At 33.8% G+C, this 19,057-nt stretch overlaps 2 protein-coding genes across 3 annotated transcripts; both read left to right on the forward strand.

Annotated features, from left to right (window-relative positions):
• The first annotated feature begins 957 nt into the window (after positions 1–957).
• Positions 958–4,321, forward strand: LOC112458946 (peptidoglycan-recognition protein LC-like). Its single transcript, XM_025022787.1, has 3 exons — positions 958–1,686; positions 2,724–2,939; positions 3,590–4,321. The coding sequence occupies exons 1-3, from the start codon at positions 1,092–1,094 to the stop codon at positions 4,117–4,119; spliced, it is 1,341 nt and encodes a 446-aa protein (XP_024878555.1). The 5' UTR covers positions 958–1,091; the 3' UTR covers positions 4,120–4,321.
• A 3,626-nt stretch (positions 4,322–7,947) lies between these two features.
• On the forward strand, positions 7,948–13,759 carry LOC112458947 (peptidoglycan-recognition protein LC-like). Of its 2 annotated transcripts, XM_025022788.1 has the most exons (4): positions 7,948–8,308; positions 9,624–10,227; positions 11,633–11,827; positions 12,187–13,759. In XM_025022788.1, exons 2-4 carry the CDS (start codon positions 9,627–9,629, stop codon positions 12,702–12,704), a joined length of 1,314 nt encoding a protein of 437 aa, XP_024878556.1. In that variant the 5' UTR covers positions 7,948–8,308; positions 9,624–9,626; the 3' UTR covers positions 12,705–13,759. The 2 variants fall into 2 exon arrangements, with proteins under 2 accessions (XP_024878556.1, XP_024878557.1); XM_025022789.1 differs by lacking the exon at positions 7,948–8,308 and having other exon boundaries at positions 8,326–10,227.
• The last annotated feature ends 5,298 nt before the right edge of the window (positions 13,760–19,057 follow it).

The following is a 19,057-nucleotide window of genomic DNA, read 5'->3' on the forward strand; positions in this document are numbered from 1 at the left end:
GATGAGTCAGTGAGTCAGTCAGGACATCTTCCTTTATATATATAAATTGTACATACAGATATCTGTTGTACATAAAATTTTCGTTCACATATCATTAAACTTTTATTTATTTTGTGTTAAATTATGGACATAATATTTTTGTCATAATTTGACATATTTACATTATGTTAAAATAATCGATGTCCATAAATTAAAATAACAAAAATTTGAGTGGACTGTTTGAGACGTGTGATTTATGTTACATTTAACACACATTTGTGTACTGTGTAGTTCTCCTTGTTTTATTAACGGAGAAAGTTTGAATAAATTTACCATACCAGATGATATTTGACTTATTGAATTTTAATTTTTAATCTATTAAAGGTTCTAACCATTTATTTTAATTTATTTATGCTTCTTATCATTGCCGTTTATTGCAATGTTGCTCCACGATCACTGATTTTATAAATTTGTGCATTTACGTTTTGTCAACATAATTTTCTTGATTAAAGCATTCTATTGCTCTATGAAATAAGGACCTAACAGGCACATCTGACAGCCGTCGATTAGAAACGCACTCATACATTCCTCATCGATTTTATTCAACGTACTAATGATCGGTTTCACCAATTAGTAAACTTTAAGCATGATTCAGTATATATCTAAGTTCTTTTGTAAATATTACAAGGAGAACTCGAAAACGTAGTAATTCTTTTTAACTAAACAAAATTTATATATAAACAAAATTGCAGAATGTTTATTCTGGCAAAAATGTTTACTCGAGTGCCTTGAATATATCAAACGACGACCTTTGAAAAAATTTTTAAAATAAAAGGCGTAGTTCTTCGCAAACTGTTAAACTGTTAAAAAAATCCTATATTAATAAAAAAGAATTACGTTTTCAAACTAATTTTTTCATTGTTATCTGATATGAGAGAAAGAAGAGACTATTATAGTCTAATGGTGAAAAAGGATCTCGTGGCGACCTGACGAACATAAATATCTAAGGACTCTGACAGCTATTTCTCGACGAGCATATTAATTCTGCTGCATGCGGCGTATTGCATTTATGACGTATCCGATATAAAGAAGGTGAATTTTTCGCGTAGCTCATGGATACGGTGGCATTGGTGCAACAGCAACAGCAAGCGCTCGACGGTGATCACCAGAGTAAAAGAGAGCAGGATCACGTGAATAGTACTGTTGCGTTTGCCGAAAGTCACGCGGTCGTCAGGTTTTCCGGCGAGACTGAGCGGTCGGCGAGGGAAACCACGGTCGTCGCTCCGGGCAATGGTAGCATTGGAGTTTCCTCTACACAGTGTAGTGACGTAAACGACGACGACGAGGAAGAAGAGACGGATGTCGAAGAAGGCGGCGCGGGCGGATGGATCACGAATCTGCCGGTATCGTCGACCATCGTTCAGCAGCAACCAGCGTTCGCCACCACGAATGGGGACGTCGTTCTACCGAACGCTGATCAGCCGATTTTTGGCGATGTCCGCGTGAAGGACTCGACGAATGTGCATCTTGTTAACCAGACCTGCTACAATGGTCCTATTACTTTAAAGCAGCAGTTTGTTTACACGAATCCTACTCCGAATCAGGATGCGAGCCGCGCCTCCAACAATACATCGGATTTATCGACGAGTAAAGACAACGGAGCTCCAAACGGATGCATCTTTCCGCAAAATACTAAATTAAATAAAGGTAATAGTTAATCATGCAACGCAATAGATTGTTTAAGCCCGTTGCTTTTAATAATTTTTCTATACTTGTTTCTTTTCGTACGTTTAAGCATAAAATCCGGATAACTAAAAGGAACAGATCTCTCATAAGTTTCAACAACAGTTTTATATAAAAAATTATAAATCGCGATTTTTAAAATTGAATTATAATATATAAATATACTAAGTATATTATAAGTTGAATATAATATAGATACTTTTTATCGATATTATCGCAACAAGACATTACTCTAATATCTTTCCTTATAAAAGAAAATATACTTTGTCCTAAAAATTTTAAATACATTAGTAGAACGCAATAATTACTTGGTAAATTCAGAGACATCATAGAATCAAATTCTTTTCTCTACGTTTTATATTTAAGCATTTCAACACTTTGTATTGCGTACATATTTAGCTACAAATGATTAATCGATTTGACGTCAATCTAATGCCGATAAACTAACAAATAGTCGATGTCAAAAACTTTATTTGAGTCGAAAAAAATACCTTTTAATATATGTTTTTTTATCTAAAATGAACTATTTACAAACTTTGATCTAAACCAGAGCATGAACGTTTTCGGAAGAACAGCCGATATATCACAAATATCATTAACTACTTTGACTAATGGTCCTGTCACAACTATTCCAGAATATAGTTTTAATATCGACGATATTTTAGATTGAAAATTGTTACACTTTAGTTGCGCCACAAGAATAAAAGCTAAATATAAAAGAACTATTTTTATCACACAGTATATATGTGTCACGCTATCTTACATAGATTCGATTGGCAAGATATTGCATGCCGCAAATTGTTTACTCGATTGTGAATAAAAGAAGAAAAGTGACATCAAACAAGAATTATAATACTTTACGCTTTATGTAATTATAATATTCCTTTCGTACACAGTGATCCTTTCCTACCCGTTATAATAATTGCGAATAAATTTCATCAAACGATATTAAGTAGCTCGTAAAACTATTGTTCTAATATAGCTTTTTATAATTATTTTAGTGACGCAATGGCTCTGGACGTGGAAATGGCATACGGCTTTATCGTGCGTTCTAGCTTTAATACTTCTGGGTATTATAGTGTTTATAACTGTACATTTTACACATCAATCTGACGTATCTCCCGCACCGTCCGAACCGACCACACGGTTTACATGGACCATACCACCCGCAACACCCACACCAACCACACCGAAAATTCCAAACTCGTCTACCGAGGGTAATTGTCCATCTAGAAAATATTTTGTTATGCAAGCGCGACACGAAGCAAATGGTATATCTATCACGATTGCAAACTTAAAATCTGTCTCCTACATTATATATTTGTATTTATTCCATTTATTCGTTTACTTAAAAACATGTCTTTTTTTTTACTTTCCACGAGTCATATATTTTAAAACTTTTTGCATTCCCTTATAAAAATTTTTCACCGTTTTTGGACCGCGAGAACGGTCAGTTTGAGTAGTAAAAACGTGCATTTGGCAATGAGTACGAACCGTTTTTGGGGCGCAAAGGGGCCCTTTTGCTTAAAAACGAGTGGTTAAAGCGGATTGTGTACGATTGCATACTCGCGTATACTCATCATGTAGACTGCGCGTGCTTGAGAGTGCAAGAAACGGACATAAAAATGATAAAACGGGCTAAAAACGGGCTAAAAACGATCTATGTGAGGTGTAAAAACGGTGAAATATTTTTGTAAGGGTTCTTATATATGAGAGTAATATTTTAGATTTTAATGTTAAAGTTGACATATGCGTCTGATTGAAATTGCCAAATTTGGTGTTAAATTAAGGAGTTTCTAACTATAAAGTCTGCATGGTATATTTTGAACTTTTTGTACGATATGTATTTTATTTTCATGACTTGCAGGTAATAACGGGACAGAGACTCCTTTTCGCCTTGTCGAGAGGAATGAATGGGGTGCACGGCCACCTTCGGAACCCCTAAGAAAAATGAAGCTGCCAGTACCACATGTAATTATTTGTCACACTGCGACAGCATTCTGTACCACGCAATCAGAGTGCGCAAACAAATTGAGAATTATCCAGAATAATCAGATAAAAAATGATTATGCGGATATCGCCTACAATTTCATGGTCGGAGGCGACGGCCTCGCATATGTTGGCAGAAACTGGAATTACGTCGGTGGCCATTCAGGAGAATATAACGGCAAAAGTATCGGTATTGCGTTTATCGGTGATTTCACTTCGGTTGTACCGCCGAAAACGCAATTAAATGCCGCGCAAAAGCTCATAGAGTTAGGCAGAGGAGCCGGAAAAATTGCGCCTGACTATAAATTGTTAGGTCACCGACAAGCTGTGAAGACTAAGAGTCCTGGAGATGCCTTATATAATGAAATTAAAAAGTGGCCCTATTGGTCATCCCAGCCTAGACCTTAAAGGTTCCTGCTAGCTCGATTGCCAAAAGTCCGCTTTGACAATATACACACGGTGTTACACCAAAATTGTGAACTAAAAGGCGCGAAAAATGACATTAAAAAACTGAATTAGTTTTGTGACCTATAGCGCATTTTTCGTTTCAATGCAGTGTTTTTTTTTTATTTAAAATAATTGTAGTGTTAAAATATACCGAAGGCTACTATTTTGTTATAATTTAATACCCATCCTCATCCTATTACTCATGTCCGAGCTTGGTGACTTCTCTTCATATACATGTGTTGCGCACGTAGATTATACACATTGTATATATGAGACCTACAGTTTAACGCCGATTTTGAACGGCTATATTTTTTAGATGTTTTCTTGGCAAGACATACTCTCGGTGGTTTGCCATCCCAGTAAGCAAGAAACACCAAGAAACATTATTTAACTACATTACAGCAACGTTTTAACATTAATGCAATGTAGTTGAAATGTTTCTTGACGTTTCTTGCTTACTGGGATTGTCTTTCGAGAGGAGAACGAGCAATTATAATTTTTTTAGCTCTACCGGGAATCGAACCTGGGACCTTTGGCTCAATAGACAGTGCGCTGTCTAGGCCACGCTCGTCCTCGAAGATATGACAATATGTGAAACCAAAATACTTATTTCAATTTAGTAGCTGCCAAACGGCTTGTTTTCATCCTTGATTAGGCACTGATTCAATTTGACGTACGTGAATTACCCAAACAAAAGGGGAGTGTCCAATATGTTTTACAAGTCTATTCTACAAACGCTCTCTTATTGAAAAACATATTTATTTTAATGTCGCAAGAATTTTGATACTTATTTTTCTCGTTTTCAACGTCATCAATCCAAGATGACTGCAGCGAGTGAACAGGAGCCTTAATTTATAAATGAAATACAATGTCTGAAAATATTCACATCCTTTTTTCCTTTAAATCTGCAGTTGTCATCTGTCAGTTAGATATAACTTCAACATGTACAGATAAGAGTTAACTGAAAATATCACGTGTTTATTATTCTCATTCCGAGTATAAAAATGTTTTTACACCGGAATACAAATAAAATGACAAAAAAGCAGTTTCTGCAGATTTTGTGGTATCAATAAATTTAATTAGAACAAACTAATTAGTAAATAAAAGATGGAAATGTCATGTATAATAAATACAGAGTGTTAAAGGTACAAAAGACATTGCTCTGGTCGAATCTCATGATAAAATTGGTAATTTTGCAATTCATTATGTAATTAGCTTCACCCTGTATCTATAATTATTATCGAAATATGTATTCCGAAAAACGACTTTACCTGTGCTTTAATCGCTTATCTCGATTACACTTGTATACTTACATACATATATAATAATTTTTAACAAAGTATATAAAGCATACATAAATATACCTTTAACCGTCATTACATATATATGTAAAATATACTTACAATATCAAAATGCAAATAAGTTTCAATCTCGGCTTAATAGCTTCCAGAACAAAATCACCATAAGTTTTTTGCATTCCGTGCATAAATAACTATCTTATATGCAAATAAAACAAACATATTATTTATTTATGTTTTAAAAATATTTTCCCTGTTTCTAAATTCAATTTTCCTGAAAAAAAAAAGAAACTTACTCTTATGCTTTCGATTTAATATTTCTCGTTATATTATACAATATATTTAATAATAGTAGAAGAAAGTCCCTTATTATGAGATAGGGATCCTAATATGAGATGGCGGGGTTTTTTCATGGTGGGATCAACAGATGGAGCCTATACAGGGTCTTTTAGCTTATTAATATATATCATATTAGGATCCTGTCTCATAATAGGGGACTTTCCTCTATTATTTAATAATAGTGTAAGATTAAATAAATGCTTGTGGAATCGGAGTAAATGATTAACGTTATATGAATATTTATTCTGAACAAGTTATAAGATTAGGCAAATAGTTATGACAAAACGATGCAATAAATATAAGTTATGACAAATGATGCAAATATAAACTCTTAACTTTGTCTCATATTCCAATCGTATAACTCGTTGAATAGTCTCGTATCGCGGACGAACGTACTTAACTCTTAATACTGTTTTACAATCTGATCACTCGCGCGACTCGTTAGCAAACGCGCGACGTTACTTCATATTGCTCTGTATTGCTCGATTTGCCCTCTCCGACGACTCCGACTGACTGTTAACGATCGGAGCGGTCGACGCGCACAACTTCGCGAAAACATTCGATACGTGATCCTCGATTATTGATTATCGACCGGGCGCGGAAAATAATCCCACAATAGTATATATTTTTGGTCATATTTTTATACATGTAATTTTTTATAATTAAGTTGATACAACAACACATTTGAACTCGACATTTATATCATCGGTTGTGACATTAAAGTTTCTATCTGATAAATGCATGAAAACATTCTAATTGATAAATCATCTTACGTATGTATTCACGCATCTACCTTGTACACATATAGCTTTATTAGTATTGCAAATCCATTGTCAGCAAATTTTTAATCACATGTTTTCATTTATTGTTGATTTATTATAATTATATCAAATATTCGTGTAAAAAACTCGATATTATTATCGAAGGTAATATTTTATGTTTATTTAAATAATACTATTATATTACTAAATAAATATATATTATTAAATAAAATATTATATCGAAGTAAAACACATCTTAGCATGTTAAATTCATTTTAATTCATGTAATCTCATTGTATCCAGTAGAATCTAGTGTTCATATATTATCAGTTTATTCTACTAGATTTTTTTTCAAAGATATACAAAATTGTCTCTTAAAACATCAATTGTATCTTAAAATTTGGTTTTAAGATATGTAATTATACATATAATTAAATATATCTAAGTTGCTATATACAAAGACCTCTACAAGAGCTCTAAATTTTTTTTAATGCATTTTTAAATACATTGCTTCTTAATTGGAGGCAAATGTCGTGATATAATTAGCACTAATTTATTTGCCTTAAACTGCAAAAAATTATATAATGGGAATTATATAGATGTTTTGTGTATGTTAGTGGTGTTAGAAATCTTCGGCCATCGAAATGAAGATACGATTCGGCTCCGGTAACTAAACCGAAAAGACTAAAAATCGTATAATGCGACGCATGATATACATATGCATGCCGCAAGCTACACTTGTTTTGAAGTAAAGAGACAAAGAGTGGTGCCAACAATTTCCAAGCACGTTTGACAAGACAACACATTCTGTTCCAGTGTCGGATTGAACGGAGATAACGTCTGCGTTACTCGTGCTTTGATTCCATCATTTCCATCGGCAATTTGATTGTCAGTAATGCTTGACAAGCGGCTTGCAATCGTAAAATCCATTCTTTTTGATAAAAACGAGCATCGCGCACTACTGAAATATATATACATATACACAACATAATCTCGGACTATTTATATGGTAACTTTATTTTAATACACAACAGTGACGTAGATTAGGTGTGACATTGATGACCGCGAGGCCACCCACGTATCAGCACAGAAATCCGAGGCGTTATTATTCAAATTAAATACGGGAATCCCTGTTGTACAAAAGGGAATATTGTGCACGCTATATCAGTTTCCGGTCTTAGGACCACTTCAACCAAACTCCGATTAACTTAATCGTTGATTAGTTCACTGAAAGTGACCAATCGCATTTGTCAATCTGCTTAATGAGCAAATGCGATTGGTCATTTCCAATGAACTAATCAATTATTAAGTTAATCGGAGTTTGGTTGAAGTGGCCCTTAGCTTTTTTATTTTTCGTTTTGCTTCTCGCGAGCGAGAACGAGAACGCTTTCCACGATTCCATAGCCAATTTAAGGCGCGTCGTTTTTCAGTAGTCGCGTTGGCTTATCATTGTAACCAGTATCTATATATCTGACTGATCGTCAGAGTGTCATAAAATCAACGAAGATAATCGATAATGGTTTGATCGGAGTCCGCTCTTGTTCAGATTGCATCATGCGTGCCCGCAGGACGGTACATCCCCCAATTGCTGGTGGTATAAACGTCGTGTCGAAAATTGTTAGGACCAGATCAAATGAAGCTTTTTATTCCGCGAAGCGCTTTTCACGATAATGGCTCCATGTCATTATAGATTGAGTGTAAATTTAGTGTTGCAGAGTGATCGCCGCCAGCGCGAACGATGAATTGTGCGAGGTAATTCTAGTAATAAGTATATGAATCAGTCAATCTTTAATTTAACGGATAATGTAGATTATCGCCGACCAGCTGCGTCGATTTGAAATATTGATCACGAGTGATGTTCCTCGATTGAGCATGTCTTTTATTTTACCTATGAGTTTTCGATTTAAATACAATGTATGTTAAAATATGTATTTTCATGATAAACTTCGTTTTTACAGTTGATGTTCCAATTTGTCAAGCTAAAACATGACGAATTGTTATACCTGTTGTGATCGGCGGATGTCAATAATTTTAACTGATTAAAAGTGACGTTATCACTGATTAAAAATTTGTCACTGTGATGTAGATAAGCGAAATATGATTGATCAGTCAGATTGAACGCAACTTATTCCGCAGTAAAATATTTTGAACGGCGAAGATATGATATTGCGACGTTCAGTTTATACTAGTATAATCGATGTCCATAATTTGTTTATAAAGAAATCAAGTCGTTGTAGATGTTCTGCTTCTTATGAAAGGTACTCATCGTTTTCTCTTTTCTCGCTGTTCTTTTATCATATACATACATTCTATTTGAAACATATACTATTTCGACCGGCGTGAATCTCCATAATCTGTAAAAACGGAGTTTAAATAATTAATATTATTATTATTGAGTTATATACATATAGAACAATAATTGTAGTGGAAAATTTGTAAATTGGTTTATTTATAAAGTAACAATGTAAGATAAAAGATTCAACGCAAGAAGAGTATAATGGGGTACATTAACGATATCTAGTGTGCTCGCTTTCGTAAGAATTTTTAATGACCCAAACGGTATGATTTTTAGACATTTTGAAGACATTGAAGAATTTATCCACTGAATTAGCAATACACATCGGATAGAGAACTCGAAAAAACGTAGTAATTCTTTTTCACTAAACAAAATTTTATATCTGAACAAAATTGCAGATCTGGCAAAAATGTTTACTGAAGTGTTTTGAATGTATCAAACGACCATCTTTGAAAACATTTTTTTGAGATAACAGACGTAGTTCTTCGCAAACGGTTAAAACGGTTAAACTGTTTAAAAAATCTTATATTAATAAAAAAGAATTACGTTTTCAAACTAATCTTTCCCTTATTATCTGATATGAGAGAAACAAGAGACAAAGAACTAACCCAGACTGTTATAGTCTAATGGTAAAAGAGGATCTCGTAGCGACCTGACGAATATAAGTATCTAAAGACTCTAACAGTTATTTCTCGACGAGCATATTCTGCTGCATGCGGCGTATCGAATTTATGACGTATCCGATATAAAAAAATTGAATTTTTCGCGTAGCTCATGGATACGGTGGTATTGGTGCAACAGCAACAGCAAGCGCTCGACGGTGATCACCAGGGTAAGAGAGAGCAGGACCACGTGAATGGTACTGTTGTGTCTGCCGAGAATCACGCGGTCGACAGGTTTTCCGGCGAGACTGAGCGCTCGGCGAGGGAAACCGCGATCATCGCTCCGGGCAATGGTAGCATTGGAGATTTCTCTACAGAGTGCAGTGATGTAGACGACGACGACGACGAAGAAGAGAAGACGGATGTCGAAGAAGGCGGCTGGATCACGAATCTGCCGCCGGTATCGTCGACCGTCGTTCAGCGGCAACCAGCCTTCGCCACCACGAATGGCGATATCGTCCTACCAAACGCTGATCAGCCGGCTTTCGGCGATGTCCGCGTGCAGTACTCGAAGAATGTGCGTCTGGTTAACAAGACCTGCTACAATAATTGTCCTGTTACGCAGATCGTTTACACGAATCCTACTCCTAATCAGGATGCGAGTAAACATGACGCCAGCAGCGCCTGCGACAATGCCTCACATTTGTCGACGAGTAAAGATAACGAAGCTCCAAACGGATGCATCTTTCCGCAAAATACTAAATTAAATAAAGGTAATAGTTAATCGTTCAACGCAATAGATTATTTAGACCCGTTGCTTTTTGGTTTTAATAGTTTTTTTATACTTGTTTCTTTTCGTATGTTTAAGCATAAAATCACCGGATAACTAAAAGGAACAGATCTCTCATAAGTTTCAACAACAGTTTTAAAATATAAAATACAGTTTTATATAAAAAATTATAAACGGAACCTTCGAAATTTGAATTATATAATATAAATATGCTAAGTATATTATAAATTGAATATAATGTAGATACTTTTTATCGATATCATCGCAACAAGACATTACTCTAATATTTTTCCTCATAAAAGAAAATATACTTCGTCCTAAAAATTTTAAATACATTAGTAGAACGCAATAATTACTTGGTAATTTCAGAGACATTATAGAATCAAATTCTTTTCTCTACATTTTATATTTATGCATTTCAACACTTTGTATTGCGTATCTAAACCAGAGCATGAACGTTTTCGGAAGAATAGCCGATATGTTACAAATATCATTAAGGCTCCTGGTCCCTGAGCCGAGAACTCTGCGTTGACGGTGGCACCGTACCGTCGCGGCAGAAATAAGAACTCTCTCCTCTCACTCTCTCCAATGGAGAATTCTGTCTTGTGACATGTTGACAACCTATTTTGCGTTGCGTTAAATTTCTTTATTATTCGCTCTGTAGTTGTGCTATAACGTTTAACGTATTCGTGAAACTCGTGAAATTTAACGTATGGTAAGATTTGCAAGAAATACATATGCGGAAGGAAACATTCTCCACTCGTCAAATGGCTTGTTTTTCCGTATGTTTAGGCTTCGTTTTATAGCTGTTTGTTTATTGTCCAAAGAAAAGGATAGTATCCGTTAAATTTTAGAAGTGTGCTGAAACGATCTATAGTAATTTTTTATTGAAATGTCTTTTTATTTCGAAAAATACTGCAACATAAAATAGGGTAATTTCTCGCATCGATAGCAAGAAATTCAATATGGCCGCGGTGCCCAGGAGCCTAAGACTACTTCGACTAATGGTCCTGTCACAACTATTCCAAAAAATAGTTTTAATGTCGACAATTATTAGATTGAAAATTGTTACACTTTAGTTGCGGCACAAGAATTAAAGGTAAATATAAAAAAGCTATTTTTATCTCACAGTATATATGTGTCACTCTATCTGACATAGATTGGCAAGATATTGCATGCCGCAAATTGTTTACTCGATTGTGAATAAACTAGCAGAAAAGTGACATCAACAAGAATTATAATGCTTTACTCGAGGGGCTTTATGTAATTATAATATCCCTTTCATACACAGTGCTACCCGTTATAATAATTGCGAAAGAATTTCATCAAACGACATTAAGTAGCTCGTAAAATTGTCGTTCTAATATAGCTTTTTATAATTATTTTAGTGACACAATGGCTCTGGATATGGAAATGGCATATGGCTTTATTGTGCGTAGCTTTAATACTTCTGGGTATTATAGTATTCATAACTGTACATTTAGTGACTCGTGATCCGGACGATGCGTCCACAACATCCACACCAATCACACCAACCACACCAACCACACCAACCACATCGGATATTCCTACTTCCCCTGATGGTAATTGTCCATCTAGAAAATATTTTGTTATGCAAGCGCGACACGAAGTAAATGGTATCTATCACAATTGCAAACCTAAAATCTGTCTCCTATATAAATTATATATTTGTATTTATTTTATTTATTCGTCTATCTAAAAGCCTGTCTCTTTTTACTTTCCACGAGTCATATATTTTAAAACTTTTTGCATTCTTATATATGAGAGTAATATTTTAGATTTTAATGTTGAAGTTGACATATGGGTCTGATTGAGATTGCTAAATTCGGTGTTAAATTAAAGAGTTTCTAACTATAAATTTGTCTGCATGGTATATCTTGAACTTTTTGTATGATATGTATTTTATTTTCATGACTTGCAGGTAATAACGAGACAGAGTTTCGCATTGTCGAGCGGGACGAATGGGGTGCACGGCCGCCTCGGGGACCCCTAGAAAAATTGAAACTGCCAGTATCACGTGTAATTATTTGTCACACTGAGACAGCATTCTGTACGACGCTAGCAGAGTGTGCAAACGAATTAAGAATTATGCAGGATAAAAGAGATTTAGTGGATATCGCCTACAATTTCCTTGTCGGAGGCGACGGCCTCGCATATGTTGGCAGAAGCTGGAATCACACCGGTGTCCACTTTGATCTCTATAAGCGCATAAGTATCGGTATTGCGTTCATCGGTGATTTCACTTCGTTTGTACCGCCGGAAACGCAATTAAATGCCGCGAAAGAGCTCATAAAGATCGGCGTAGGAAACGGAAAAATTGCGCTTGACTATAAACTGTTAGGTCACCGACAAGTTGTACCCAGGACTGACAGTCCTGGAGATGCCTTATATAATGAAATTATAAAGTGGCCTCATTGGTCATCCGAGCCCAGATCTTAAAGGTTCCTGCTAGCTCGATTGCCAAAAGTCCGCGTTGACAATATACAAATACCTGGCAAAATTGTGAACTAAAAGGCGCGAAAAATGACATTAAAAAACTGAATTAGTTTTGCGACTTACAGCGTATTTTTTGTTTCAACGTAATGTTTTTTTAATTAAAATAATTGTCGTAGTGTTAAAATATACCGAAGATTACTATTTTGTTATAATTTAATATGTAAAAGCAAATATTTTTATTTTAATTTGGCAGCTGCTAAACGGCTTGTTTTCATTTTTGATTAGGCATTGATTCAATTGGACATACGTGAATTACCCAAACAAAAAAGGAGTTTTTGATACATCTTACAAGTCTATTCTATCGATTACAAACGCTATCTTATTGAAAAACATTTTTACTCTAATGTTTGTCGCAAGAATTTTCATAATACCTAATTTTCTCGTTTCTGACGTCATCAATTCAAGATGACTGTAGTAAGTGAACAGGAGCCTTAACTTGTGAATGAAATACAATGTCTGAAAATATTTACATCTTTTTTTTTTAAATCTGCAATTGTCATCTGTCTATGTCAGTTGGATGTATTATTCTAACATGTACAGATAACAGTTAAATGAAAATATCGCGGATCTATTATTCCCGTTCCGAGTATAAAAATCCTTTTACACTCGAATACAATAAAATGACAAAAAAGCAGTTTCTGTAGATTTTGTGGTATTAATATTAGTAAATAAAAAAAGGAAAAGTTATGTATAAAAAATATTGAGTGTTGAAGATACAAAAGACATTGTTCTGGTCGAATCTCATAATAAAATTGGTAATTATGTAATTAATTATGTAATTAGCTTCGCCCTGTATCAATATAACTACTATCGAGATATATATTCCGAGAAATGACTTCACCTGTACTTTAATCGCCTCTCTCGATTATACTTGTATACTCACATACATATGTGTAATAGGGGAGACCAGGGACAAACGTAACAATTTTCTAATTTATGTTGATATCTTTGATTTGCTTGTTTATATATAAAAATTTTTTCTCTTTCATAAGGTAAATACATTTTTTACTTACATTATAGTATACATAAAATTTATCCACATTTTATAATTACGTAGAAAAATCAAATTTTACAAAGACCGAGATTTGTTACGATTGTCCCTACTCCTAGGGCTGGTTGTAACAGAGCTGAAGATTGAGTTTAACAAGGTAAAATAAAAAAAATAAACATAATCAATGTAGCGTAATGTTTTAGTTTTTAAAAAAACTTTTTTTAAATAGTTCTGAACATTTTTAATTATTTTAAACAGACGTTGCTAACCCTCTACTATACTTTGACCGTATTTTTATGGCATCGACACAACAGACACACAACTTCTCATGACAGAGCTTCGAGCGCTACTGAGGTGAGGAAGGAATTTAAAAGACATTATATAACAGCAGATAGATTCGTACAGGAATATTATCTTTTTAGTAATCGCGTTTGTTACGTTTATCACGCGTTACTTTTGTCCCTGGTCTCCCCTAATTTTTAACAAAATAGGGAAGACCGGGGCGGAATCGTCACTACAATTATCTCGAAATCTGCATGTTGTGTGAACTCGCCATTAATATTGTAAACGCTGTTTATGGTGCTCATATGACCAACGGAGTTTAGTGAGATTATATGCCATGTTGTGATTTTTGTTATTTTCATTAAAATAAACGTGTTTTCGGAGTAAAATTAAATCAAAAATAAAATTTTTTGCGCGTCAAAAATTTAAAATATTTTAAATATTATTTTCTCTCCGAATCTCGAGATAAGTGATTCTGAAGAGTAATGCATGCTGAACACGAATCCAGTGAAATTTTGTTATTTTCGTTGATTTCTAATATTTCATAAGCGACCAAACTTACCTGTGTCCGAGGCCAAGTCGTCACCAAGCCATATCATGGAGGCTTTGGGCAAAAATCAAAGTCAAAGAAGCAGCAGTGGTCGAATTCCGGCGAGGACTTAGATAATATGTGCTGCGTGTGCTCAGAGATGACAGAATAGAACTGACGATGAACAGTGCGTTTCGAGCGAGCGTAGGGCACATAAGTGTGTGCGCTTTTCTTGTAATTATTTTCCGCCATCGTGTTTTTAATTAATGTTTCCATTTTTCTATTAAAAAATAATTACTAAAATGTATCCTATCATTTTTCATGATCGAAATTATGAATTTTTATTTAAAATTCAGTCCGAGAATGGAGTGACGACTCCGCCCCGGCCATTTTGGCATTTCAATTTTTGCACTCTTGTCGTTTTTCATTCTATACCAGTTGAACAAAACGATGTAGACCAAAAATGTCCTTATAAATTTTGTAGCCAAGAGTTCAATCTTTACAACGGTCTACCACATTTCATTAAAATTATTTGTTTTGTTGTTAAAAATTAACACCGAAAAAATAGTAACGACTTTGCCCCGGTCTCCCCTGTATAACGCATGCATAAATATACCTTTAACCATTATTACATATATATAATATATATGTGAAATATACCTATGATATCAAAATGCAAATAAGTTTTAATCTTGGCTCAATAGCTTCCAAAACGAAATCACCATAAGTTTTTTGCATTTCGTACATAAATAACTCTTATATGCAAATAAAACCAATACATTATTTATTTATGTTTTAAAAATATTTTTCCAGTTTCTAAATTCAATTTTCCTGAAAAGAAAACTTACTCTTACGATTTAATTTTCGGTTATATTATGTATTTAATACTGGCATTATTTAATAATAGTATATATTTTTGGTTATATCTTTATACATGTAATTTTTTATAATTAAGTTGATACAACAACGCATTTGAATTCGACGCTGATATATTATTGGTTGTGACATTAAAGTTTCTATCTGACAAATGCAATAGCGTAAAGACATTCTAATTGAGGAATCATCTTACGTATGTGTGTGACGTATTCGCGCATGTACCTTATACACATATAGCTTTATTAGTATTGCAAATCCATTGTCAGAAAATTTTTAATCACATGCTTTCATTTATTGTCGATTTATTTATAATTATGTCGAATATTTGTGTAAAAACAGTACTCAATATTATTATCAATATAATATTTTATGTTTATTTAAATAATACTATTATTAAATAAAATATTATATTGAAGTAAAACACATATTGACATCTAAGCATGTTAAATTTATTTCAATTCATGTAATCTCATTGTATCCAGTAGAATCCGGTGTACATGCATTATCTGTTTATTCTACTCTAGATTTCTTTTCAAAGATATAAAAATTTGTCCCTTAAAACATCAATCGTCTTTTAAAATTTGGTTTTAAGATATATAATTTTACATATAATTAAATATATCTGAGTTTGTTTTTATATACATAGACCTCTACAAGAGCTCCAAATTTTTTTTAAATACATTGCTTCTTAATTGGAGGCAAATGTCGTGATATAATTAGCACTAATAATTTGCCTTAAAATGCAAAAATTATATAATGAGAAATATATAAATGTTTCGTGCCTATGTTAGTGGTGTTAGAAATCTTCGGCCATCGAAATGAAGATACAAGTCGTTTTGGCTCCGACTTGCATCTTGTAACTAAACCGAAAAGACTAAAAATCGTATAATGTGACGCGTATACATATGCATGCCGCAGCTACAGTTGTTTTGAGGTAAAGAGGCAAAGAGTTGTGCCAACAATTTCCAAGTACGCTCGACAAGACAACACGACAGCAGTCTGTTCCAGTGTTGGATTGAACGGAGATAACGTCGGCGTTGCTCGTGTTTTGATTCCATCATTCGGCAATTCGATCGTCAGTGAGTGCTTGACAAGCGGCTTGCGACCGTAAAATCCATTCTTTTCGATAAAAACGAGCATCGCGCACTACTGAAATATATATACATTTATACATATATACAACATAATCTCGGACTTATATTTATACGGTAACTTTATTTTATTACGCAGCAGTGACGTAGATTAGGTGTGACATTGATGACCGCGGTGCCATCCACTTATCAGCACAGGAATCCGAGGCGTTATTATTCAAATTAAATACGGGAATCCCTGTTGTATGAATATTGTGCACGCTATACCAGTTTCCGGTCTTAGCTTTTCTATTTTTCGTTTTGCTTCTCGCGAGCGAAAACGCTTTCCATGATTCCACAGCCAATTTAAGGCGCGTCGTTTTTCGGTAGTCTCGTGGCCTTATCATTAAAGCCAGTATCTATCTGACTGATCGTCATAAAATCAACAAAGATAAACGATAATGGTTTGATCGGAGTCCGCTCTTTTTCAGATTGCATCATGCGTGCCCGCAGGACGGTGCATCCCCCAATTGCTGGTGGTATAAACGTCGTGTCGAAAATTGTTAGGACCAGATCAAATGAAGCTTTTCGTTCCGCGAAGCGCTTTTCACGATAATGGCTCCATGTCATTATAGATTGAGTGTAAATTTAGTGTTGGCAAAGTGATCGCCGCCAGCGCGAACGATGAATTGTGCTAGGTAATTCTAGCAATAAGTATATGAATCAGTCAATCTTTAATTTAACGGATAATGTAGATTATCGCCGACCAGCTGCGTTGATTTGAAATATTGATCACGAGTGGTGTTTCTCGATTGAGCATGTCTTTTATTTTACCTATAAGTTTTCGATTTAAATACAATGTATGTTAAAATATGTATTTTCATGATAAACTTTGTTTTTACAGTTAATGTTCCAATTTGTCAAGCTAAAACATGACAAATTGTTATACCTGCTGCGAGCGGCGGATGTTAATAATTTTAACTGATTGAAAGTGACGCCATTACTAATTAAAAATTTGTCACTGTAATGTAGATAAGCAAAATATGATTGATCAGTCAGATTAAACGCAACATATTCCGCAGTAAAATATTTTGAATGGCGAATATATGATATTGCAACGTTCAGTTTATGCTAGTATAATCGATGTCCATAATTTGTTTATAAAGAAATCAATTCGTTGTAGATGTTCTGCTTTTTATGAAAGATACTCATCGTTTTCTTTTCGCCGTTCTTTTATCATATACATACATTCTATTCGAAACATATACTATTTTGACCGGCGTGAATCTCCATAATCTGTAAAAACGGAGTTTAAATAATTAATATTATTATTATTGAGTTATATACATATAGAACAATAACTGTACTGAAAAATTTTCGAAGTGGTCACGACGGTTTACTTATAAAGTAACGATGTAAGATAAAAAATTCGACGCAAAAAGAGTACAATGGCGTACATTAACGATATCTAGTGTGTTCGCTTTCGTAAGAACTCTTAATGACCCAAACGGTATGATTTTTAGAGATTTTAAGAAGAATTTTTTTATCCATTGAATTAGCAATAAATATTGGATATATTTAATGTACGCATATAATTTGTATCAATTTGCAATAATTAATGAATATCCGCTATGTGTAAAATGCATAAATGCGATTTACACCGTATGCAGCACGCATAACGTTACACAGTAAAAAATTTTGTGTATTTTTGTTAAAAATGGACATTGTTAAAGTTTTTGTGTTAAAAATGTAACATATGTGTTAATTTAATTAATTTTGATTATGTTATCTGATTTTTTGTGTTAAATTCATATTTAAGTAAATCAAATGTTAAAATACCATATTTTATATTTAATCGTAAGGTTGACATAAAAATAATATTCTTTCTTATCATTGCCGTTTATCGCAATGTTGCTCCACGATCACTGATTTTATTAATTTGTGCATTTACGTTTTGTCAACATAATTTTCTTGATTAAAGCGTTCTATTGCTCTATGTAATAAGAACCCAGCAGGCACATCCAACAGCCGTCGATTAGAAACGCTGCACTGTTACATTTCTCATCGATTTTATTCAACGTACTAATAATCGGTTTCACCAATTAGTAAACTTTAAGCATGATTCAGTATATATCTAAGTTCTTTTGTAAATTTTACAAGAACTCGAAAAAACGTATTAGTAATTCTTTTTAACTAAACAAAATTTATATCTAAACAAAATTACAGATCTGGCAAGAATGTTTACTCGAGTGCTTTGAATATATCAAACGGCGATTTTTGGATACATTTTTAAGAAAAAAGGCGTAGTTTTTTGCAAACTGTTAAACTGTTAAAAAAATCCTATATTAATAAAAAAGAATTACGTTTTCAAATGATCTTTCCCTTGTTATCTAATATGAGAAAAAAAGAGACAAAGAATTAATCCAGACTGTTATAGTCTAATGGTGAAAGAGGATTTCGTAGCGACTTAACGAATATAGTATATGTTGCGCAGGGTTATGTTAATGACTTACGCCGAGTATTGTGGTTAAGATACGTGTAATTATAA

The sequence above is a fragment of the Temnothorax curvispinosus genome, unplaced genomic scaffold (assembly GCF_003070985.1).
Source record: "Temnothorax curvispinosus isolate PA1 unplaced genomic scaffold, ASM307098v1 QBEX01009393.1, whole genome shotgun sequence".
NCBI classification, from domain to species: domain Eukaryota; kingdom Metazoa; phylum Arthropoda; class Insecta; order Hymenoptera; family Formicidae; genus Temnothorax; species Temnothorax curvispinosus.

Coding starts and splice junctions, on each gene's coding strand:
- LOC112458946 (XM_025022787.1), top strand. CDS start 1,092: ATGGATACGGTGGCATTGGTGCAACAGCAACAGCAAGCGCTCGACGGT. Junction 1,687..2,723: donor AAATACTAAATTAAATAAAG/GTAATAGTTAAT, acceptor TAATTATTTTAG/TGACGCAATGGCTCTGGACG. Junction 2,940..3,589: donor TCCAAACTCGTCTACCGAGG/GTAATTGTCCAT, acceptor CATGACTTGCAG/GTAATAACGGGACAGAGACT.
- LOC112458947 (XM_025022788.1), top strand. CDS start 9,627: ATGGATACGGTGGTATTGGTGCAACAGCAACAGCAAGCGCTCGACGGT. Junction 10,228..11,632: donor AAATACTAAATTAAATAAAG/GTAATAGTTAAT, acceptor TAATTATTTTAG/TGACACAATGGCTCTGGATA. Junction 11,828..12,186: donor TATTCCTACTTCCCCTGATG/GTAATTGTCCAT, acceptor CATGACTTGCAG/GTAATAACGAGACAGAGTTT.